At 41.1% G+C, this 20727-nt stretch overlaps 1 protein-coding gene across 1 annotated transcript in view; it reads right to left on the bottom strand.

Annotated features, from left to right (window-relative positions):
* Positions 1 to 20727, bottom strand: part of ADAMTS19 (ADAM metallopeptidase with thrombospondin type 1 motif 19) — a 286395-nt gene that overhangs the window by 230672 nt on the left and 34996 nt on the right. Inside the window, exon 3 of the mRNA XM_038403950.2 lies at positions 7861 to 8026. Coding sequence (XP_038259878.1) covers positions 7861 to 8026 — 166 coding nt within the window. The remainder of the gene's footprint in view (positions 1 to 7860; positions 8027 to 20727) is intronic.

Here is a 20727-nt window from a genome sequence, read left to right as displayed (position 1 = left end):
GGGTGTAAATTTTGTGCCCACCAGCGTGTTGCACACTAACTGTCCATGTGGACCCTGCTGGCAATCATTTAAAGTTCCTTGTGTGCACTGATATAGTCAGAAATAGTACCATATCAACACACGCTTGGGACTTTTTAGTGCATCCCAGAAGGGTCCACAAGAACAGTTAGTGCACAAAATGCTGTGTGGACTAGAGTTTAGACTCCAGCTGGCATGCAACAATGCATCATCTAGTCAAGTCCCCACACATAAACACATCTCCAATAAAAGGGCAGGCAGATCTACGCACACACAGGAAATCTGCGTGTGCCAGGACATGAATTTTTGCTCACGTAAAAACAGGTTCTTTGTCCCTCCCCCGCACCCCCTAAAAAACTGTTTCACAGTGCATCATCTTTCAACCCATTCTAACAGAAACAGACAACAAATAATACCTTATTTGATTGTCTTCTTCCAGTTCTGTATGCATAGCCTTAATGATCCTCCAACACATTCTGCACAAATATGTGTTCCCTCTAATGACTTTTAGTACACCATTGGTGAGATCATTGAGGCATGATCTTTAAATAGGGGGGAAAGGAGAACCTAAGGAGTTATAGACCAGTCAGTCTAATTTTGATAGCTAGAAAGATACTGGAAAAAATTACAATCAATTTGCAAGCATCCAAAGGATAATAGCATCCTGTATATAATAGCCAACATGGATTTGTCAAGAACAAATCATGGCAAATCATTCTTATTTCCTTCTTTGACTGGGAAAGCCTAGCCTAGTGGATGGGAGGAAGCAATTGATATGTTATATCTTTATTTTAGTAATGCTTCTGACACAGTCCCACATAACAGTCTCATAAGCAAACTAGGAAAATGTGGTCTAGATGAAATTACTATAAGATGGGTATACAACTGGTTATCAGTAGCTGTCTGTCAATTGGGAGGACCTATATCTAATGGGGTCCTATAGGGGTCTGTCTCAGGTACAGTACTATATAATATTTTCATTAATGCCCTGGATGATGAAGTAGAATGTATGCTTTGCAGATGACACAAAGCTGGGAGAGATTGCAAGCACTTTGGAGGACATGATTACAATTCAAAGTGACCTTAACAAATTAGAGAATTGGTCTGAAATGAACAAGATAAAATGCAATAAAGACAAGAACTACATTTAGGAAACAAAAAAAATAAATACACAACTACAAAATGGGGAAAACTGACTAGATGGTAGTGCTGAAGAAAAGGATCTGGAGATTATATGGATCACAAATTGAACATGAACTAAAAATGGGTGAATTGGTTGATCACAGGAGGGACTAAGAGCCGCCAAAGTGATGCAGCTGTGAAAAATGGTAATGCAGTTCTAGCATGGTATTACCCATAGAGACAGGGGAAGTGTTTATGCCATTATACAAGACACCAGTGAGACTTCATCTGGAATTCTTTGTGCAATTCTGGTCTCCCATGTTTAAGAAAAATGAATTCAATCTGGAACAGGTAAAGAGAAGGGCTACGAGGATGATCTGAGGAATGGAAAACGTACCTTATCAGAGGAGACTCAAAGAGCTTGGCTTGGTTAGCCTAACCAAAAGAAGGCTGAGGGGAGATATGAATGCTCTCTATAAATACATCAGAAGAATAAATACCAGGGAGGGAGAGGAGTTATTTAAGTTAAGTGGACACAAGAACAAATGGATATAAAGTAGCCATCAACAAGTTTTGGCTTGAAATTAGACAAAGATTTCTAACCGTCAGAGGATGAAGTTCTGGACCAGACTTCCAAGGGGATCAGTGGGAGCAAAAACCCTAACTGGTTTTAAGACTCCTCTTGATAATTTTAAGGAGGGGATATCATGATGAGACTGCCTACAATGGCATGTAGCTGATCTGCAACTGTTAGCAAATATTTCCAACAGACTGTGATGGGACACTAGATGGGGAGGGCTCTGAGTTACTACAGAGAATTCTTTCCAAGTATCTGGCTGGTGGGTCTTGCCCACATGCTTAGGTCTAACAGATTGCCATATTTGGGGTTGGGAAGGAATTTCCTCCTAGGTCAGATAGGCAGAGACCCTGTGACGGGGGAAGGGGGTTCGCCTTCCTCTGCAGCATGGGGCATGAGTCACTTGGTGGTTTAAACCAGTGTAAATGGTGAATTCTCTGTAACTTGAAGTCTTTAAATCATGATTTGAGAACCAACCAAGCCAGAGGTTAGAGGTCTATTATAGGAGTGGGTGGGTGAGATTCTTTGGCCTGCAATGTGCAGGAGGTCAGACTAAATGATCATGATGGTCCTTTATGACCTTATAGTCTATGAGTCTAATGTGGTGCTGTTGCAAAAAAGGCTAATACCATTCCGGGGTGCATTAACATATGCAAGACACAGGAGGTAATTGTTTCATTCTACTCAGCACTGGTGAGGCCTCAGCTGGAGTATTGTCTCCAGTTTTGGGCACCAGACTTTAAGAAAGATGTGGACAAACTGGAGAAAGTCCAAAGGAGAGCAACAAAAACGATAAAAGGTTTAGAAAACTGGGCATGTTTCGTCTTGAGAAAAGAAGATCAAGTGGGGACATAACAACAGCATTCAAATATGTTAAGGACTGTTAGAAGAGGACTGTGATCAACTATTCTTTATGTCCACTGAAGGTAAGACAAGAAGTAATCCAATTAATCTGTAGTGAGGGAGATTTAGGTTATATATTAGGGAAAGCTTTTTAACTATAAAGGATAGTAAAGCACTGAAATAGTTACCAAGGGAGGTTGTTGAATCCTCATCACTGGAGGTTTTTAAGAACAAACTGCTCAAATACCTCTCATGGTGTCATGGCGTTGGTATACTTGGTCCTGCTTCAGTGCAAGGGGGATGAACTAGATGACCTTTTACGGTCCCCTCCAGCCCTACATTTCTGTGATTCTATGATAGCTAGCCAACCTTTGTGATCAATTTGGCCCCAAACCACCAATAAAAGTATTGACCACTAAATCTCGAGACTACCATACCAAAGTGCTGCAGAAGGCAGGCACCCTCCTAGAAAAGGAAGGTCTAGATTGCTGCAGTGTACTGAAAAAAATAATTCTTCAGAGTGATGAATAGATAAACATTGATCAAAGCAGCAATGCACAAACAAGGGAATATTACAGAAGCCTCTGGCAATATTTGTAAAATCCACAATTTATGTTTTGTTAACCTGTCCAATTTAGGAGTTTTCTAACATATTGCACATAATTGCTGCTGAAAAGCTTTTCTATGACTTCAACACACATGAATTATAAAGACAGCTGAAACTGACTTGAGTTTTCCAGTCTAGTGGTGCAGATCATTACTGAAACTGATACATTGTAAGTACCTGCTCATGCAGTTTGAGCCACATGGCTGGACATTTGCACTAGCACAGAACCTAGTGCTTAAGATGGTTAGAATAAACTAAACTTGATTTTTCCCTACTAGGGTATCTTGTCCAGGGACAGAGATAGCGGAAGGATCACTAGTAATAAACATATCCTATCATACCCTTTTGCAAGAGTTTGTTTCTTGAATAATTTAGCACCAGCCATTCTTCTCCCCTCCCCAAACCCCACACACTTAGCACTGATTAAAGGGCAGGAGCAATAGGCTGCAAGAGCAAAAGAGAAGGTTACTCACCTTGTGCAGTAATTGAAGTTCTTCATGATGATTGTTCCTGTGGGTGTTTAATTTCGATGTCTTGGCGTCCTGCACTTGTAATCAGAGATTTGTAGTTGCAGTGCCGTGGTTCGCTGTGCACATGTGGCAGTCATCTCATGCCACTCCGAGCAGCTACTTAGCGTGCACAGCCAACCATCCCTTGGTTTCTTCTCTACCCCAGAGAGTCAGCATGAAGCTCCCAAGAGCCAATCTCCTTTCTCTAATGATGGAATTATAGTTCCTAGGGTTACCATTTTCAAATACTGCATCCTTACAAACTTGATGAGTTTGCATAAGCTTGCCTCGGTCTCCATTTACCATTCTTTTTCTGTGTGAGAAAATAATGGGAATAAAACCCTGTGTTGGAGTGATACTATTTCCATGGCTCCTAGTTGCAGGAGATGGTTTATTTCCTGCTGAAACAGGGTCTTGTGAGAGAGGTCTCTGAAGAGGGACAGGGAAGGTGGGTGGGTAGGGGGAGTAGAAATAAATGGATGAGTAATCCTTCTGGACAATTTGCAGCACCCATTTGTCTGTAGTGATGTTGTTCCAGACTGGGTAGTGTGGTAACAGGCAGTCTCCAAAGAGACTGGAGGTCATCTGATAATCCAGCATGGGAGAAGATAGAGGTCTTGAGCCTTCAACCAGTACTTCAAAATGATTGACAGGATGTTGAAGATTGAGACGTAGCAGGTTGATTCTCGTTCTGCCTGCGCCTCACTTGTTTTTGTTTGTGGCATTGATCATATTGTCTCTGGGGTTGGGAGTAAAGGGCAGGATGGAATCTTTGGGTATAAAATAAGCCCTGTTTTTTCTTGTTTGGGGGAACATAAATACCCAAGGTCTTCAGGGTTGTTCATGAGTCCTTTAAGGTATGAAGAGATGCATCTGTGCTCTCATTAAATAGTTTTTGGCCCTCAAAGGGCAGGTTCACAACTTGTACTTGTACTTCCCTAGGGAATCCAGAGAGGTGGAGCCATGATGTTCGATGCATGACAACGGACGTGGCTATGGATCAGACTGTCATGCTGGCAGAGTCGAGAGAGGCCTGCAGGGCTGTTCTGGTGGTTAAGAAACCCTCCCTAACATTAGCTTTGTATTGTTCCTTTGCTTCCTCTGGCAGTTGATCAATAAAGGATTTCATTTTGTTGAACAAGTTGTAGGTATATTTTGCTAAAAGAGCTGAATAATTTGCTATATGAAATTGTCATGAGGCTGAGGAGTAAGATTTGCAGCCAAAGAGGTCAAGCCTTTTCCAGTCTTTGTCATAAGGTGTGTTTTTTGACTGGGGTTGTTTTCCCCTTTGGTGCACCACCTCTATGACCAGTGAATTAGGACCAGATGAGTGAACAGGAATTCAGCTCCTTTTGCTTGTACATAGTATTTTCTGTCTGAGCCTTTACAGGATGGTGGGACAATGGCTGAGTTAATGGGCAGAGATATCTTTGCTGACAGAGATGCCTGCAAGATGTCAGTGAGTTTGTGCTGGGTCTCTGGCAGCTCTGCTAAAGAGATGTCCAGGGATTCTTCCACTCTTTTGAATAAGTGCTGAAAGGATTTAAAGTTGTCGCCTGTAGTGGGCAGCAGTGGCATAATTGTTTCATCCAGGGATGAGGACAAAAAATGGGTGGGTGGCAATGTATCGCCTTCAGGGACCTCTTAGAGCTCCTCTCCCTCTTGGGCTTGTGATGGTGGTGAGCCCATGGGTAAAGGGGATTGGGTGGTCCTTGGTGCTGGTGGGTTGGAAGGTTTAAGAGTCTGGGCCCTGTAGATTGCACATGGGTCCCAGTATGGCCAATTGGGTGGCATAACGATGGGCGGAGGCATCCATGGTAGTGTCTGCCAGCTGTACCCTTCCATAGGTGGTTGTTGGTGAGAGGGTCCTGGTTTCGGGAAGGAATGATGAGGGGTGTAAAGGCTTGAGTCATCCTCTTTGTCCTCATCACTGGATAGTGGGGGTGCAGATCTAACAGAAGGGCCTATTCAGCTCAGTCCTGGCCTGACTGGGGTGCCGTTGATGCTGAACGGAGGGGTGGAGGAGATAGCCTGTCTGATGAAGGGTTGTGGTACCAGGAAGCTTGGTGCCATGGATGGCAGCGTAATAAGCTCTGATGGTGCTGAGGTCTTGTTAGGCTGTGTATATGCAGCAGGTGGTGCCATTACACTAGCCGGTGCTGAGGTGTTCTTTGGAACGGTTGGTGCCGAGCTAGGGAGCTTAGCTCTGGCTCGTGCACCTGAGTGAGAGCATGGCCACATCAGTGCCTTGGCTCCTCGGGATGTCTCGGTACTGGATGTTGCCAGTGCTTCTTGGTCCAAGGTTGTCGGTACCAGGGCAGATTTCTCATCACGAGACTGCTTCTTTTTAGGGGGTAATGACTGTGACCAATGTTTAGTCGCCTTCTTAGGTGCAGGGTCCTTAGACACGGTTTGGGTAGAGTCCCTTGTCTGAAGCTGCTGCTGGAGACCATTGCCCAGGAGGAGTCCTGGACTCTGGGTTAGAAGCTGGCCTGAGGAATTTCTCCATCATTAATAATTTTAGTTGGAAGTCCCTGGCTTTCAGTGTCCTGGCAGATAGTTTCTTGCAGTGGAAACACTTCTGTGCTACATGGGTTTCCCCGAGACAGCCGATGCATTGAGCATGACCATCCAATACAGGAATTGATAGCCAGCAGGTCAGGCAACGTTTAAAGCCGGGAGAACTAGGCATGCCTGAGGAGGTTCAGGGCAATAGAAAACAGCCATAGTTCAGTTACCATCGGCAGAGACCCGCTAGTGGGGGGGAAATGGGGGGGGGGACAAACAAAACAAAATTTTGCTTTGGTTTTTTTTGTTTCGTAGTGGGTAAATAAGGAGGGGAAATGGTAGAAAACCAACAAAAAGGATGAATAAAGATGGAAATATAAGCAATTTATGAAATAGACAGGGGGACTGCTGTCACTCCGACTCAAGTCAAAGACAGTAGAGAAGAAACTGAGGGATGTTTGGCTGAGTGCACTAAGTAGGCACTTGAAGTGATGCGAGATGGCTGCCGTGTCTGCGCGGCCAACCGGGGCACTTCTACTACAAATCTCCAACTACAAGCGCAGGGCGCCAAGACACCTAAAGTGGAGCACCAACAGGGACACTCCTCAAAGAAGAAGTTTCTACTTTCAGTGAACACTTCTTACTGGCACAGATAAACAAACACTGACAGAGCAATTACAGGGGGAAGCAATATACAGTTTACTTATTCGTTCCTAAGTACAACAAGAGCCTTGGGCTATTTAATCATTTCCCTTTTAACTTTTTAGAATTAAGTTTTCATTCACGTGTTGAAATTAGAGTCTGATTTTTCCAGGATGAAAAATCTTTCAGGCATGTGCTCTGTTCATGTTAATACTTCAAAGTGGCACAGATGTTCAGGGGGCAGGGTGGGAGAATGATAAATGTGAAAAATCCCACTGTTTTTTTGTTTCTTTCCTGAACAAACTCAAGTTTCTCATATCTCTAAAAGCATGACAGGTCTGGGTACCGAACTGTCAAACTTCGGCCTCCCACAGTTTTTTTCCACTGGTAGAAGGTATAGTTGGTAGAGAGACAAGTTCAACAGAATGTCATCTCTCACAAAAGACTTTTTTGCTAATAAATATTAACAACATACCACTGTGTGCCAAATTATCATACAACTTTTTTCCACCACAGAATCCACTAATGAGGACCTGTTTGGAGTATTTCACACAATTCATATAAACTTAATTCACAGAAACAAAAAGATACAATTATAGATTGTTATAGATACAATTGTGACACTTAAAATGCTGTTTGCATTTAAAGAAAGATAAGTGGTTCCAGCAATATTCCCCAAAGTAAACCAAATCTCAAACCATGAGGTTTCAGAACTGAAGAACCTCTTGAAGTCCAACCACTGCATGAAGTAAATACCTGAGACCAACCAGATGATACAGAGAGACAAGACATGGGATATAAATTAAGAGATGGCCAAAGTTTTCCACTTTGATATTTTTGTTATTAAAATATGACAGTTTACTTAATATGCAATGCCCATAAGTGAATGTATAGTTCCACTTTCTGACAGCTCAGCCCACCAAAAGTTATAGCTAGAAGAATGATCAGATATGATGTTTTTTAAAAACTATTATCTGTGCTCTTTAAAAATATGCCCTCTGCATTAAATCTATTCAGTGAGATTGTTATATTACCTGTAACAACACCACAGTAATGGTTATGAGGAGCTAGCTTTTCAGTAACTTTCTCCTCTATGGACCTTTTTCGTCTGTACACCCTGTGCGCATGACCTGTCACAGCCAAAGTGTGATTGAGTGGCTCAATAAATATGAAGTCCTCGTTAATCTGTATAAAGCCCATCTGTAAAGGAAAACAAGAAGGACATATAAGGTATGTAATATAAAGAAACCACATATGCATACACACACACAAATACACCCTGCCCCTCCCCCCCAAAAATCCTTTATTTTAAAAAAAATTCATTTTAAGAATCCTAGTAGTGAGAATACTATCCTTCCATTTTATTAGCCTCCATCTCAGTGTACTAAACTTCATTTACTTCAACTAAATCTGTGTGAGTTGGTGGCTACATGCCAGTAACAGATGCACGGTGAAACTGGAATGTTAAGGGCTTGCTTTGGGAGACCCAGGAGTCATTTAAAAATGTACAGCATGTACCACACAATCTCTATCCTAGTTTTACACACCTGTTGTCATACTTTCTGATAACCAATTTTTAATAAAATAGTTCAGATATAAAGGTGAATTTAGGGATTCTGGTGCATCTTTAGCAACTGCACAGAGCTGCAACAGATATGAAATTCTTAAGACCCCATTTACAAATTTTTAACTTTTTAATTAAAAACAAACAAATTTTTCTTCAAAAATAATGTATGCCTGGTTAAAAACAGAGAAACACTATCTGTGTTGCAGCTTTTTTTTTACCCATGTGCCCACAATGACATAAGATCATGGTTGAGGTCACCAAAATACTGTAAAAACTGTTGTTCCTATAACTACTACTAACTATGGTCCAACTCAAAACTGTTCAATTGGCCAAAAATACCAGTTTATGTCAGAATTACAAAGCATGTCGAAAAAAAAAGTTTTTTTCTCTATAAAATACAATCAACAAAACTGGCAGGTAACTTCTAATTCCAGAGATCTTAAAAATCTATGAATCTATGAAACACTGTTCCTTAAAAAAACACCAAAATGGCATATCCGGAGAGTTCTTCTCCATGTATGTAGTTCCCATTTACACAAAAAAGGACTCTTCCTCTTATAGGCAACTTAACTGCATAATCATACTAAAACAGAGATACTTAATTTCACAATCAGGTGTATTAGCTGCATCTTAACTGCTATACAGAAAGTTTTCTGAGGACCAATGCTGAATAGACACAATAATTTCATCCTTAACATCCAATAGTACCTTTACGATAGCTGGATTTATTTGGTTGTTTTTGTTTTTTTGTTTTGTTTTGTTTTTCCATTTTTGTTGTTGTTGTTGTTTATTTTCAGGTTGATTGATATTAATTCGGAGTCTGTTAAATATTAAGTAGTTAGAAGGTAAGCAAAATACTTTAATATACTTTCAGTGCAACTGTCAAATGGTGCTTTTATACATCCTGTATGTTTTTCTAGTCACCAAACTTGGTCTATTTATATTGAGAATTATGTTTTTAAATAACTGGTGGAGTATATGCCGAGCAGACTAATTTTCTCCTAATATTTGGGGATTCAGATATTGAATGTTTAAACTTTTTTTTTTTAATGCAGTGTCTGTGAAACGTGCCGAGCAGGCTTGGATACAGAATCTCTTTTGTCAGAACTGGTACAGAACAAACAGTAGCTGTGTAAGCTTCTCCACATCACCCAGCCAATGTGCGTTAGCCCTGACCTGGAGGAACTGTCCCGAAAGATGAGAGAATAGTTCATTCTTCATGCTCATTCAATCTGTGGCCTCTTTGCTGAGATGTCTACTTAATGGTGGCATTTGTTATGTGGTGACCTGTGTACTTAGGGGACTGACTGAGACCATCAATTCATTTCATATTAGCTTTGACCACTACTTACTTAGATGGAATGTTAACCTAGTGCTGAATAAATACTATTCCCAATCCCCTGAGTACTCAAATAGGGAATTGCAAATTGAATATAAAATTTACCAAAGAGCATTAATATCAGCCATACATATTCAGCTGGATAAATATTCAGTCTGTTCATTCTGGCTGCTCTTGAAAATAGCATAATTCTTCTTTCTGAAGCAGCTACTCTGCCTGACTGGCAGTCTACTATTCCTCCATCTCCTGACCACACAGAGGAGGAGATGAGAAGACATCCCCTCCTTCCTCCTTCCCCAACCCCCCCCTCCCCTCCAGTAACCAAGATACCCATTCTTTGGTTTCACAGAAGAACATCTCCCACCATTGCCTGGAATCTCATGGAGCTGGAGCAGAGTTAAAAAATAACCTTCCATCTCAGTTCCAGGCCAACCTCTGATGGCAAGAAAATAGGGATTTCTTTTAGCAGAGTTCACTCTGACACATCATTCTGCCCTAGAGAGATCATTAGCCAATGATACAATGCCCAGAGGAATGGGGCTAGATGTGACAATGGCCCTGGTAGCCAGGCATCAACATAGTACAGTCCTCAAGTTTGACCCAGCAATTGGGTGTTGATAAATAGTGCTTGCAAGATGGTCTCTGGTCTTTAGTTATACAAGCAGTAAAACACCTACTCCTGCCTCTTACTTGCTCCTGCGCAAACACAATAAGGATGCAAATGCAATGGAGGTAATATCTAATCCTGATGGTTTTATCTGCTGAATGTCCACAGATACCTTGGTGATATGCATAACATAAATGCGCAGAAAATGTGTACATTCTAAGAGGTAGATATATGTCTAGCATGTTCCATGGTGCAGGCACCTAACAAAAATGGAAGTTTTTTATTGCAAATGCTCATATCCCAATTTGTAAAGTCTTATAACTGTCATAAAATAAAAACTTGTAAAACCTCTAGTCCTGAAAGAGGATGATCCTCATGTTGCAATGTCCATTATAATAATCCTACCCAGAGTTCATTTCCCTAAAAACAATGGAATATTCCATTTTTCTATTTGATGAGGGGCTTGATTCTCCTGTCATTTATACCTGGATATATTTGAAGTTACTACTGCAGTCAGTGCCCTAAGATAAAGAGAGGAGAATGTGCCTGTTCACATTACAAGAGACAATTGGCTATACCCAGTATATGTCCCTGTATAGAAGTGTGGTTCTTGATCTACATGTGGCTCTAAGATCCTATATGTAACTCTAAGTCTTTTGCTCAGACTCTGCCTGTTTCTGTTCAAAGTCATAGCGGGACAAGTTCTGTCAAAGGAGCACTCAGACACAAATGAGGAAGCATTTAGTGACCACAGTTCATCACATACATATACAATCCTCACAGATTTAGCTCCTTGGAGGGGGGAAAGTGGAAGAGAGAAAACACCAGCAGACTTTCTATCACAATCAGGAAAGGAAGTGGACAGAAGGGACAAAAGAACACCCACAGGCACACATTGTTATGTAAAGCCTCCGCTCAATCCAGCAGAATGCGATTGTAAGATTTGTAACTTTTCAGTCATTGCTAGTATGATCATCAGGACCGGCTCTAGGCACCAGCAAAGCAAGCACGTGCTTGGGGTGGCACAATTCCAGGGGCGGCATTCTGGCCTCCTTTTTTTTTTGCTTGGGCAGATGCGCTCTCAGAACTTGGGGTAGCAAATTTTTTGTTTTGGGCAGCAAAAAACCTAGAGCTGGCCCTGATGATCATTAAGTTCTGTAACCTTTTGCAAACTTTGTAACTTTAGTTATTGTTCCTTGCAAGCCTTGTAACCTTTTCAGTTACCACTTGTGTAAACCTCCAAGCTTTGCAATACCCCATTACACAATCAGAGAGAGTGTTAATAAGGGAGTGTGAACAAGGGAGTGTATGTGGGACTGGGCGGGGAGGAACTGCAAGGAGAATAGAGCCCAGAGACAGGAGACAGGTATGTCTGATGTAATCTGCCCTGAGAAGGCAATCATGGAGTGCTATAAAGAAAAGAAGAACCTGGTATGCACGAAAGGAACAAGGCATGGAAATGCTTCTTGGTGATGGACACAGAAGGGAAACTCAGTGTACATGACAGGAGCTGCCCGGTTCCAATAAAAGGAAGAAGGCATGCACACAAGCCCCCTGCTTCTTGACCTGCTCACCAGCCCGGATCCATGACCGCAGGTGGACACATCAGATCTACAATGCTTCTCAGTTTCCTCTGCTGTCTCCAGTAACTCTCCGCCTGTGTGAGTGTGTGAGTGCATGAGGGGATGAATGCGATGAATGTGTGCATGCATGAATAAGCCCCATCCCTTCTCTGTTTGATCCAACAGCAGCGTTTAATAAAAACAATATCAATGTAACCTTGGGTTGGTTTCTAGGGAAACTGAGGTAACACATATTACATCTAGAAAAAGGCAGGAGAGAAGGAAGAAATATTCCCATCCTAGCATCCGGGGTAGAAATGAGTACAGAGACAAACTTGTAAAAAAAGGAGCCCCAAAGTGCCACAGACTAACGATGGCATGATGTCCTGATTTTGTGTTATAATGTTTGCATCATAAAGATCCATAGACATATAGTGATGCTGCATTGTGACAAATACAGATATGTCACAATACAGGCATCATAATGCAATTTCAGGACATTGTGCCTGGCTTATTGTATGGCTTCCTATGACCCCATTTAGTGAGGAAGTAATTCTCCAATTGCTCAAGGATGAGCATCACTGAGCTGCACTTCGGTATTAGCGGATCATGGCTGTGTAGTAACCTGTTGGATTGAAATAGCACAACAAAATGCATCTGAGAATTAGCTGCCTCCCTCACCAAATATTCCATCATTTAAAAACATCTATAAATACACAAAAGTCCCTTTTCTTGTGATTTATATTTCAAAAGCTTTCAAATAATACCAATCACACTGCTTGGGCAGAAGATGCATTTATGCACACATGTGGTATGGAATTAAATAACATTTGTTCCCCAGCTATTAACTGATGTCATCACCAGCATACTCGCACATGGATGCATCTGTTCCTTTGTCATAAATAATGTCATCTTCCCCAAATGTCAGAAGCAGAATTCACATCCCAAAATTTACCAGTGCTTATATGAAAATAAGAATCATGCCTTCTCTCTCGCTCATTTAATAACTGCTCTCTGGTATTCAACCATTGCTATGTATATTTCATAGACATTCCATTCCTGATTACATTAAAAAATGAACATAACATGGCCATCTTCTGATTCTAACAACACACTCTCCTGCCCATCTGCAGAGGGAGGATTCGTAGGAGCTCTACAGATCCTATATCCCTTACAGTTTCCAACTCTCCAGTATTGTCCCGGAGTCTCCAGGAATTAAAGATTAATCTTTAATTAAAAATTATGTCATGTGATGAAACTGAATATATCCAACCAAAATTGGCAACCCTAGGCCCCTTCCCACGCTGCTACCGGTGATGCAGGAAGCCAGTGCAGGACTGCATCCCCCCATGCCCTTGCACCAGCACATAACCCAGGCTGTGATTTGAGCCTACACTAGTTTATACAAACAGGCAGTAAATCCAACATTTCCTTAAAGGTTAGTAAATCTATTTTAAACCATATCCCCAAAACATTACCACCATCTTCACATTTAAAAATGAAAGGTTTATTAAAATGTATAGCGCAAAAGCCAATTCTTCTCCAGCACTGATTAACTTTAAAAAGTTTTGTAATCTGAGACTTTGTGGTCTTTACAAAATCTCACAGAATATTAAAATGACTTATTGTTTTGTGTGTCTGATTGCAAAAGCAAAATTATTCATTTACATTTCAATACAGCACTCCAAAGAAGAGTACTGCAAATTAACGAATATTATTAAAAACTAATCGTTTCAAAGATTCAAGATTAAAATAATATATTGAATTCAAATAAAACATTAACTGGAACATAAAAATAAATATCTTAAACTCTAATAAGAGCTTTTAACAGGACAAACATACATTATTGACATATTTTGATAGTTTTTATAAGGACTAATTCTCTATTCTTGTTATATACTATAACCCTCTCTCATCAGGTATCTTTATTTTTGAAGGTTGAAGACATGATTCAAAAAGGATATCCAGTAACATCTGTCATTGATTAAGTGAGCTTCCAGATTTAAATGCTTCACTATTTATGTGGTTTTTTTCTTCAAAGTTTTCTGTCCACCTGCGGATTGCTTTTTCTGGTGTTCTGAATTAAAGAGGAATATTGTTTGCATCTCCCTTTCCATTTTCCAGTGTGACAAGCGCTTTTCACATAACCCCATCTTTTTTTTCTTCAATGGCAGAAGCACATCATGCAGTGTGTGTGTGTGTGTGTGTGTGTATTAATTCCATACATATACTGCCTTAACAGATGAGCAATATTTTGAACATTATGCAGAGTTAAAAGCACACTTTCAAAATCTGCCCAAAAATTTAGACTCTGTAAAAACAAAGTTTTCAAAACCTAAGATGAACTGGAATGTTTCCCTGATTTTTAAAATGTCTGTACTACTCTGTAATCTTAGCAAATCCACACTTTACAGCATCATGCTACAGCAGTAGCAGTGGCTCTCAAAATTTATCTTCATTACCTACTTTTATCAAAGCAAGTGAACTCAGGCCATACATTCACATGTTCAAGAGATAATATTCATGTAGACCAAACTATTAATGAAACACTAGAATACAGAAGCATATAGAACACTAAGAGGCATACTAGCACCATGGCTCATTTCAGTAAGCAGTGAGTGCACTCAATTCTACATGGTGTAGCAAGTTGTGGAAAAAATGACCCAAACTGAAACTGGAATGTGACCTGTGAATCACCTCCAGGAAAAGACATGATCCCAGGGGGGAAAAGGTGGTGGGGAAGAGAGTGGGGGACAGGACATAAAGGGGGTCTCACATGGAGAATATGGGCTTGATCTCCCTTGAACCTCCATTCCCCCATTCTGTCCCAGCAGCAAGGCCCTGAGATGTGTGGCTGCCACCTCTTCCTCCTCCTTGCTCTCTCCTCCTGGAGACTCCAGATAGGTTGGTCACCACCAGGAACAGCACTGAGGGTATATCTACAACAAAAATTAAGGTGTAAGATATGCCTACCCTCCCTACTTAACATGGCTAATAATAGTAGTGAAGATGTGGTGGGATAGGCTTCAGTGCAGGCCAGCCTCCCCAGAACAAACCCACTGGAGACCCTATGGACAGACTCAGGCCGCTAGTCTCCACCAGGATCTATGCCATTATGTCTTCACTACTGTTGTTACCTGTGCTAACTAGATTAAAGCTAGCACAAGTATGCCTACCCATGCTACAATCACACTTTTATTTGTGGGGTAGAGGTACCCTGCAAGTAGCTGAGAAGAGGAACTGGCATGCCAGCGCCACAACATCCCATGATGGCAGGAGGGGGTGACTATATGGGAGGGGAAAGCAGCTCAGTACTTGCAACATTGCTGTATGCATGACAGAGACTTGAGCTAGAGCTGGACCAAGCACACAGAGAATTTCTCTATTCTTATTTTCAAGACAGCAAATAAAAAAAATGATACAAGAGTTTGAAGCCCTACGCCAACACTATCTGAACCCCACTGTATGAAGTATGAGGTACAATAAATCTGACTAGAAATAAAAGTGAAACTAGCTAGTTTTCTTTTACTGTCCAAACTAAGACAAAGAGTAAATAAATACCACACAGATTATTAAAGTATTAACAAAACAAATAAGGACACTTGTTCATTTAAAAACAAGAGGGTTTATAAACAGGCAGTTTCCTTTAACATTTATTGAAAATACTCCAAACCCTCTCTTCCCCCCCAACTCCCCCGCACTTCTAGCTGCTAACATATCCACACATTCACTGGTCTTATGGTCCCTTCACTACATGTGCTACAGACACGAGCAGCACCTTATCTTTAAAAAGACTCCAGCCAACTCCAGTAAGTTAGCTACGGGCCACAGTGTTCTTTAGCAATGGGCCAAATTGGAACTCCAAGAAGTCCATACATCTGTAGTTCTGGGAATGAGTCAATGTTGTTAGATCTTTACTAGTGATCTCACAATTGACAAAAATGTTGCCAGCCTCCTACATATCCCCCGAGAGCTGCTGCAAATTTAATTCACTATGGAAACAAGATAACTGAAGCCACCCACTGGATGGCCAGAACTGACAGACTAGGATGTAGAATGCCTCTTCATTTTTGTCCAAAATTTTCAGACATTCAATTAAAGGTCAAAATGGATGCTGCAGTACAGTTACTTTTTCCATGTGATTCCAAAGAATACTTTACAGTAGACTGTCCCTTGGTATTTGCAGTTCTTAATTTACTATCCATCCTGCAATCAATTTACATTCTGTCCTTTCCAACATTTAGACCCATGGTTATTATTCTACCCCCACAGACATATTTTGTTGATGTGGTAGGAAACCAACCCAAAGAAACACCCTTTCTAGCCCTAACCAGTGGTTCCCAAACTTTTCACTTTGCACCCTCCTTGCACCTGTCCACCCAACCCCCAGGAGCCACTGTTAGGACCTGGGGCCAGGCTGAGTCCACAACAGGGAGTGGGATTGTGGCTGGGAGCAGGTCTGAGGATAAGAGCGGAACCACAGCGGGGGAGGAGGGGCTGGGGGAGAGTTGGGGGAATGGACCACATACACCAACCACATTGGGCTCAAATGGGCACAGCCCGCAGGGAAGAAGTCATATCCCCTGAAAATGAAAAGCTAACAAAGCCCCACAGGATGCAGTATATATACTGCTACCTAATACTACATAAAGATGATCCAATACTTGTATTTTGTGCATTTTATTTTATTCAAGAGGAGAGGACTGGTCCCTCAGAAGCTTTGACAATACACTGGCAGGCATGGTAAATGTTTTGCCCTTTGTCAATAAGCTGAGTGGCTGTGTTCACTGTGTTTACTGTATAAGAGACAGCACACAGAGAGCTGGTAAACACAACTTTACTTGCTGAAGGCTAACACAGAACTCATAGCAGGACAACAGCCAAGTTTCCAGGTTGGGACCCCTGATAGTTCATCCATCTTTAATTTTAAAAGGACGCTGTCAATCTGAAAAACAGTAAATTTAAAAAAATAAGGTAAAAATAATTCCAGGTAGTAAACTTGTCCCTGATTCCTTCTGCCAGTTTTATGTGGGTTTGCCATCAATTTTTCTTATTTTTTAAATGCTCTGCTCCCCACATCCGTTGCTCAATGAAAAGCCCATACAAGCAAGGAAAAGAAATAACTGACTTATCAGGGGAAGCGGGCACTCACCACACACAAAGTACCAAATGCACAAATTAAATACATTTGAAAAAGTACAGGAAAATGTATCTCTAATCTCCCTTATTTATTGTAATCTTCAGTGATATTTGTCACAAAAAGTTCGTAAAAATATTTCAGACAGAAGTGTGAAATTCTGTCTGAATTCACAGTGTTGTTTTAAAATAAAATGTTCATTCACTATAATTAGCAACTGGAAACCCAGAACCCAATCTAAAGCCCATTGAAACCAATGGAAAAGCTACTCATGACTTCAAATGGTCTTCAGATCAGGCCCCATGTGATTATTTCTTTTTACAAATTTGACATTTACATCTATGTAGTACATAGACGCATTTGGGAAAATTGAAGACACCAACCCAAATCCCACTGAAATCTTAGATCAAGAGTTCTCCTTGCTCTTTCAGGATGTCGGAACAACTTATTAGTAGAGCTCCGTGCCCATCACAGAGGTCACAGAAGTCACAGATTCCATGACTTTCCACGACCCCCATGACATCTGCAGCGGCCAGTGTGGCTGACCCCAGGGCCGCCCAAGCAGCTGGCTCTAGGGCCAGCTGCTCGGGTGATTCTGGGGACAGCCACACCAGCCACTGCTTGGACAGCCCTGGGCAACTGGCCCCAGGGACCGCCCAAGCAGCTGTTGGCGCATCTGGCCCCCAGGACTACCCAAGAAGTGGTAGGTGTGACTGGCCCTGGGGACTGCCCGAGCAGCAGTCCCCAGGACAGCCAGAGCAGCAGCTACTCCAGTGGCCCCAGCAGCTGGTGCCACAGCTGGCCTCAGACATCCCCAGCAGCAGCCTTTACTCAATTTCCTTGCTTCCGGAATTTTGAGATTATGTCCTTTAAATTACCTTCTTAAAACTACAGTGGTCACTTGTATCTCCTCAACTGTGGTCAGAAGGGCAAACATAACTGCAGACTTACAATACACATTTGTCAAAATGTATACTTGCCAATTATCTATTTTCCCGTCACCTCTAAAAAGCTGAAAGATAGATAGATAGATAGATAGATAGATAGATAGATAGATAGATAGATAGATAGATAGATAGATAGATAGATATTCTATGACCTGCTACTTCCAACTACTCTAAAGCGTAAAACTTTAGTTTAAAGCTAAATTTATATATATACACACACACACGTGTGTATGCATATACGTGTGTGTGTGTGTGTGTGTGTGTGTGTGTGTGTGTGTATTAATTAATGCCAGTTAGAAATAATTCAGCAAGACTTAACTTAGTCAAATCCTACTTTCCTTGCTGAAGTTACTGGGAATTACACCTGGATGAGGAGTAAAAAGTCCATGATTTTGCCCAAAGCTTTATTATACTACCCACGCTTGCATTGAAAGAAACCAACTACACATACTACTCTCTTCTTTCCATCCCTTACTATACCCTTTGTTCCTCTACCATGCATTATTTCATTATTCTCCCACTTAAAAAGTATTTTAATAGATCTACTTTTCTAACAGGTGTATATGTACAAGGTCTTTACTATGCAACAATGAACAGCAGAATGAGTAATAGTCAGTGTAGTAGAGTGATAAGTAATCTATTCCTTCAACTTGTTACCTCTGTATTACAGATGTGTCAGACTCTTGGCCTATGGGTCAGATACCTCTAATGGGTTGAATTTATGTACCCTACCTGGCATACTCAAATGCGGCAGAAGCTAAGCTTTTTTTCATCTTTTTAGAAGGAATTTTCTATAACTCCTGGGTGAGAAGATAAACTTCCAAATGTAAACTGGGCATTAACGAATACAGCGTTATATTCCCAAGTCTGCAGATAGCATGAAACACTGAATCTGAAATTGTGAATTCCCCCTGCACCCATTAATTTTTCTGTTAAATTTAAAGCCTAATGACAACCTTTTTTAAATGTCAGCATAAATTATGTAACTACTAATCTTTCTGGGAGATGAGAAGGTAAGAAGATGGAAACAAAACTCACATGGGATGAAGGGTGGGCATTAGGAGCTGATGCAAGGAAAGAAATGCAGACGTAAGAAAGGAGAAAAGAAAAAAAAGGAGTATGAGACGAAAATAGAGAAAGGAAGATAGTAAAGGAAGTGAAACAAAAAGCAGACATATTGGTGGCCCTAAGGGTTAGCACTGAGTAATTCTGAGAATACAACAATAAAGATACAGGACACATAACTACTGCTAATAATGACTGCTAGCATTTTCAAAAGAACCTAAGGATTCTGGCACCCAAACCCATTGAATTCTATTGTATATCTCCATGAAAACCTCCCATTGACATTATCAGGGAATTCACTGTGAATGGAGGGGTACACTGCCCAGAAACAATAATTAAAAATGGAAATCAGCCCTCTCTACTGAATATGTGTTACATCTGTGGCACATTGTAACCACCGCTCTGAAGGGTGTCACTGTGAATGATATGATACACCAGTCTCTAATTGTTTGGTAATTTGCTGAATGTACCATAGGTTTGGAAGCAAGTGTTGTAGGTGTTCCCTGAACTCGGCTCTTCAGGCAATAACTATCAGAGCTTCCCAAAAACACTCACATAATTCAAGTAGGAAAGATTATTTCTTTACTAGTGCTGCCAGAAAACAAAAGTTGCAAGTACCCTAGGCATAGTCTGTAGCTTCCTGCTGTGGGTCCCACTGGCCCCCTGTCAGCAATAGGGTTGGTCTCAGCCCAACTCTTAGTCTGCTGGCTATCAGGCCTTCCCTCCACAGCCACCCCTAAGCCTGCTGCTGCCACCCTCTGCTCCTGTTCACATGCAATTCCAGGCTCCTGATCCAGGTTCCCTGAAGCTCTGGTAGTACTTCCCTGTCCTGTGCTGGAGGGATTATGGAGCCCTCCACTGGCTAGATGTTGCACAGGGAGCTACCTCAATGCACTATAAACAGCCCCAGGTTCATTATAATCTGGTATTTGTACATTGTTTCACGGCAAATTTACTCTTTACATAGATTCTTTTTTAAAAAACACTCATTCTTTTAAAGCAGTTTCTTTGTAATTTACCATATATTTGGGTTGGTGCACAGAAAATGTTATTCTTTTCACAGGTCTATTCCTTTTCAGGTCTATTCCTTTACCAGTTTATTTTTAAGTGGGCTCTACCACACATTTTTTTGCCAGTAATTATCCAGAGTTATAGTTTAATTTTGCTGTAACAAAATCAATTATGTCAAAACACTGGAAGAAACCCAACATATAAAATCCCAAAGCTCATCTTGAACCCTTTCAAGCCCCTGATAAATCATGTACCAAGAAAGCACAGCACAATTTAACGGTATATCAAGCTGATTTCAAAATTAGTACTACTGTCTACGTCAAATGCCTAAAAAACGAAATGTTACAGGGTGGTAATTAAGATGTTTGGTGTGCAGCCAAACATCATAGTTAATAAGTTGACTTTTTCTGGGACACTGTGGAAACATTTACAGACAACCCCAAGCAGTGCCTCATCCAGTAGAAGACAGGATAGATTTATACACTGCTCTTTCTCTCCTGAGATGCAAGTTTGAATCTGTTCCAGTCTGAGATTACTAAACGAACGTTAATGATGACTCAGTGTTAAAAAGGATATGAGTGCCAGTTTCAAAACCTTCAACAAGAGACATTGTAAATCAGGGGGTATGTTCTCCTCTCAATGCACATGTTGTTCCTGTTATACAGA

The sequence above is a fragment of the Dermochelys coriacea genome, chromosome 5, assembly GCF_009764565.3.
Source record: "Dermochelys coriacea isolate rDerCor1 chromosome 5, rDerCor1.pri.v4, whole genome shotgun sequence".
Classification (NCBI taxonomy): Eukaryota; Metazoa; Chordata; order Testudines; family Dermochelyidae; genus Dermochelys; species Dermochelys coriacea.
This window is presented reverse-complemented; position numbering and strand designations above follow the sequence as displayed.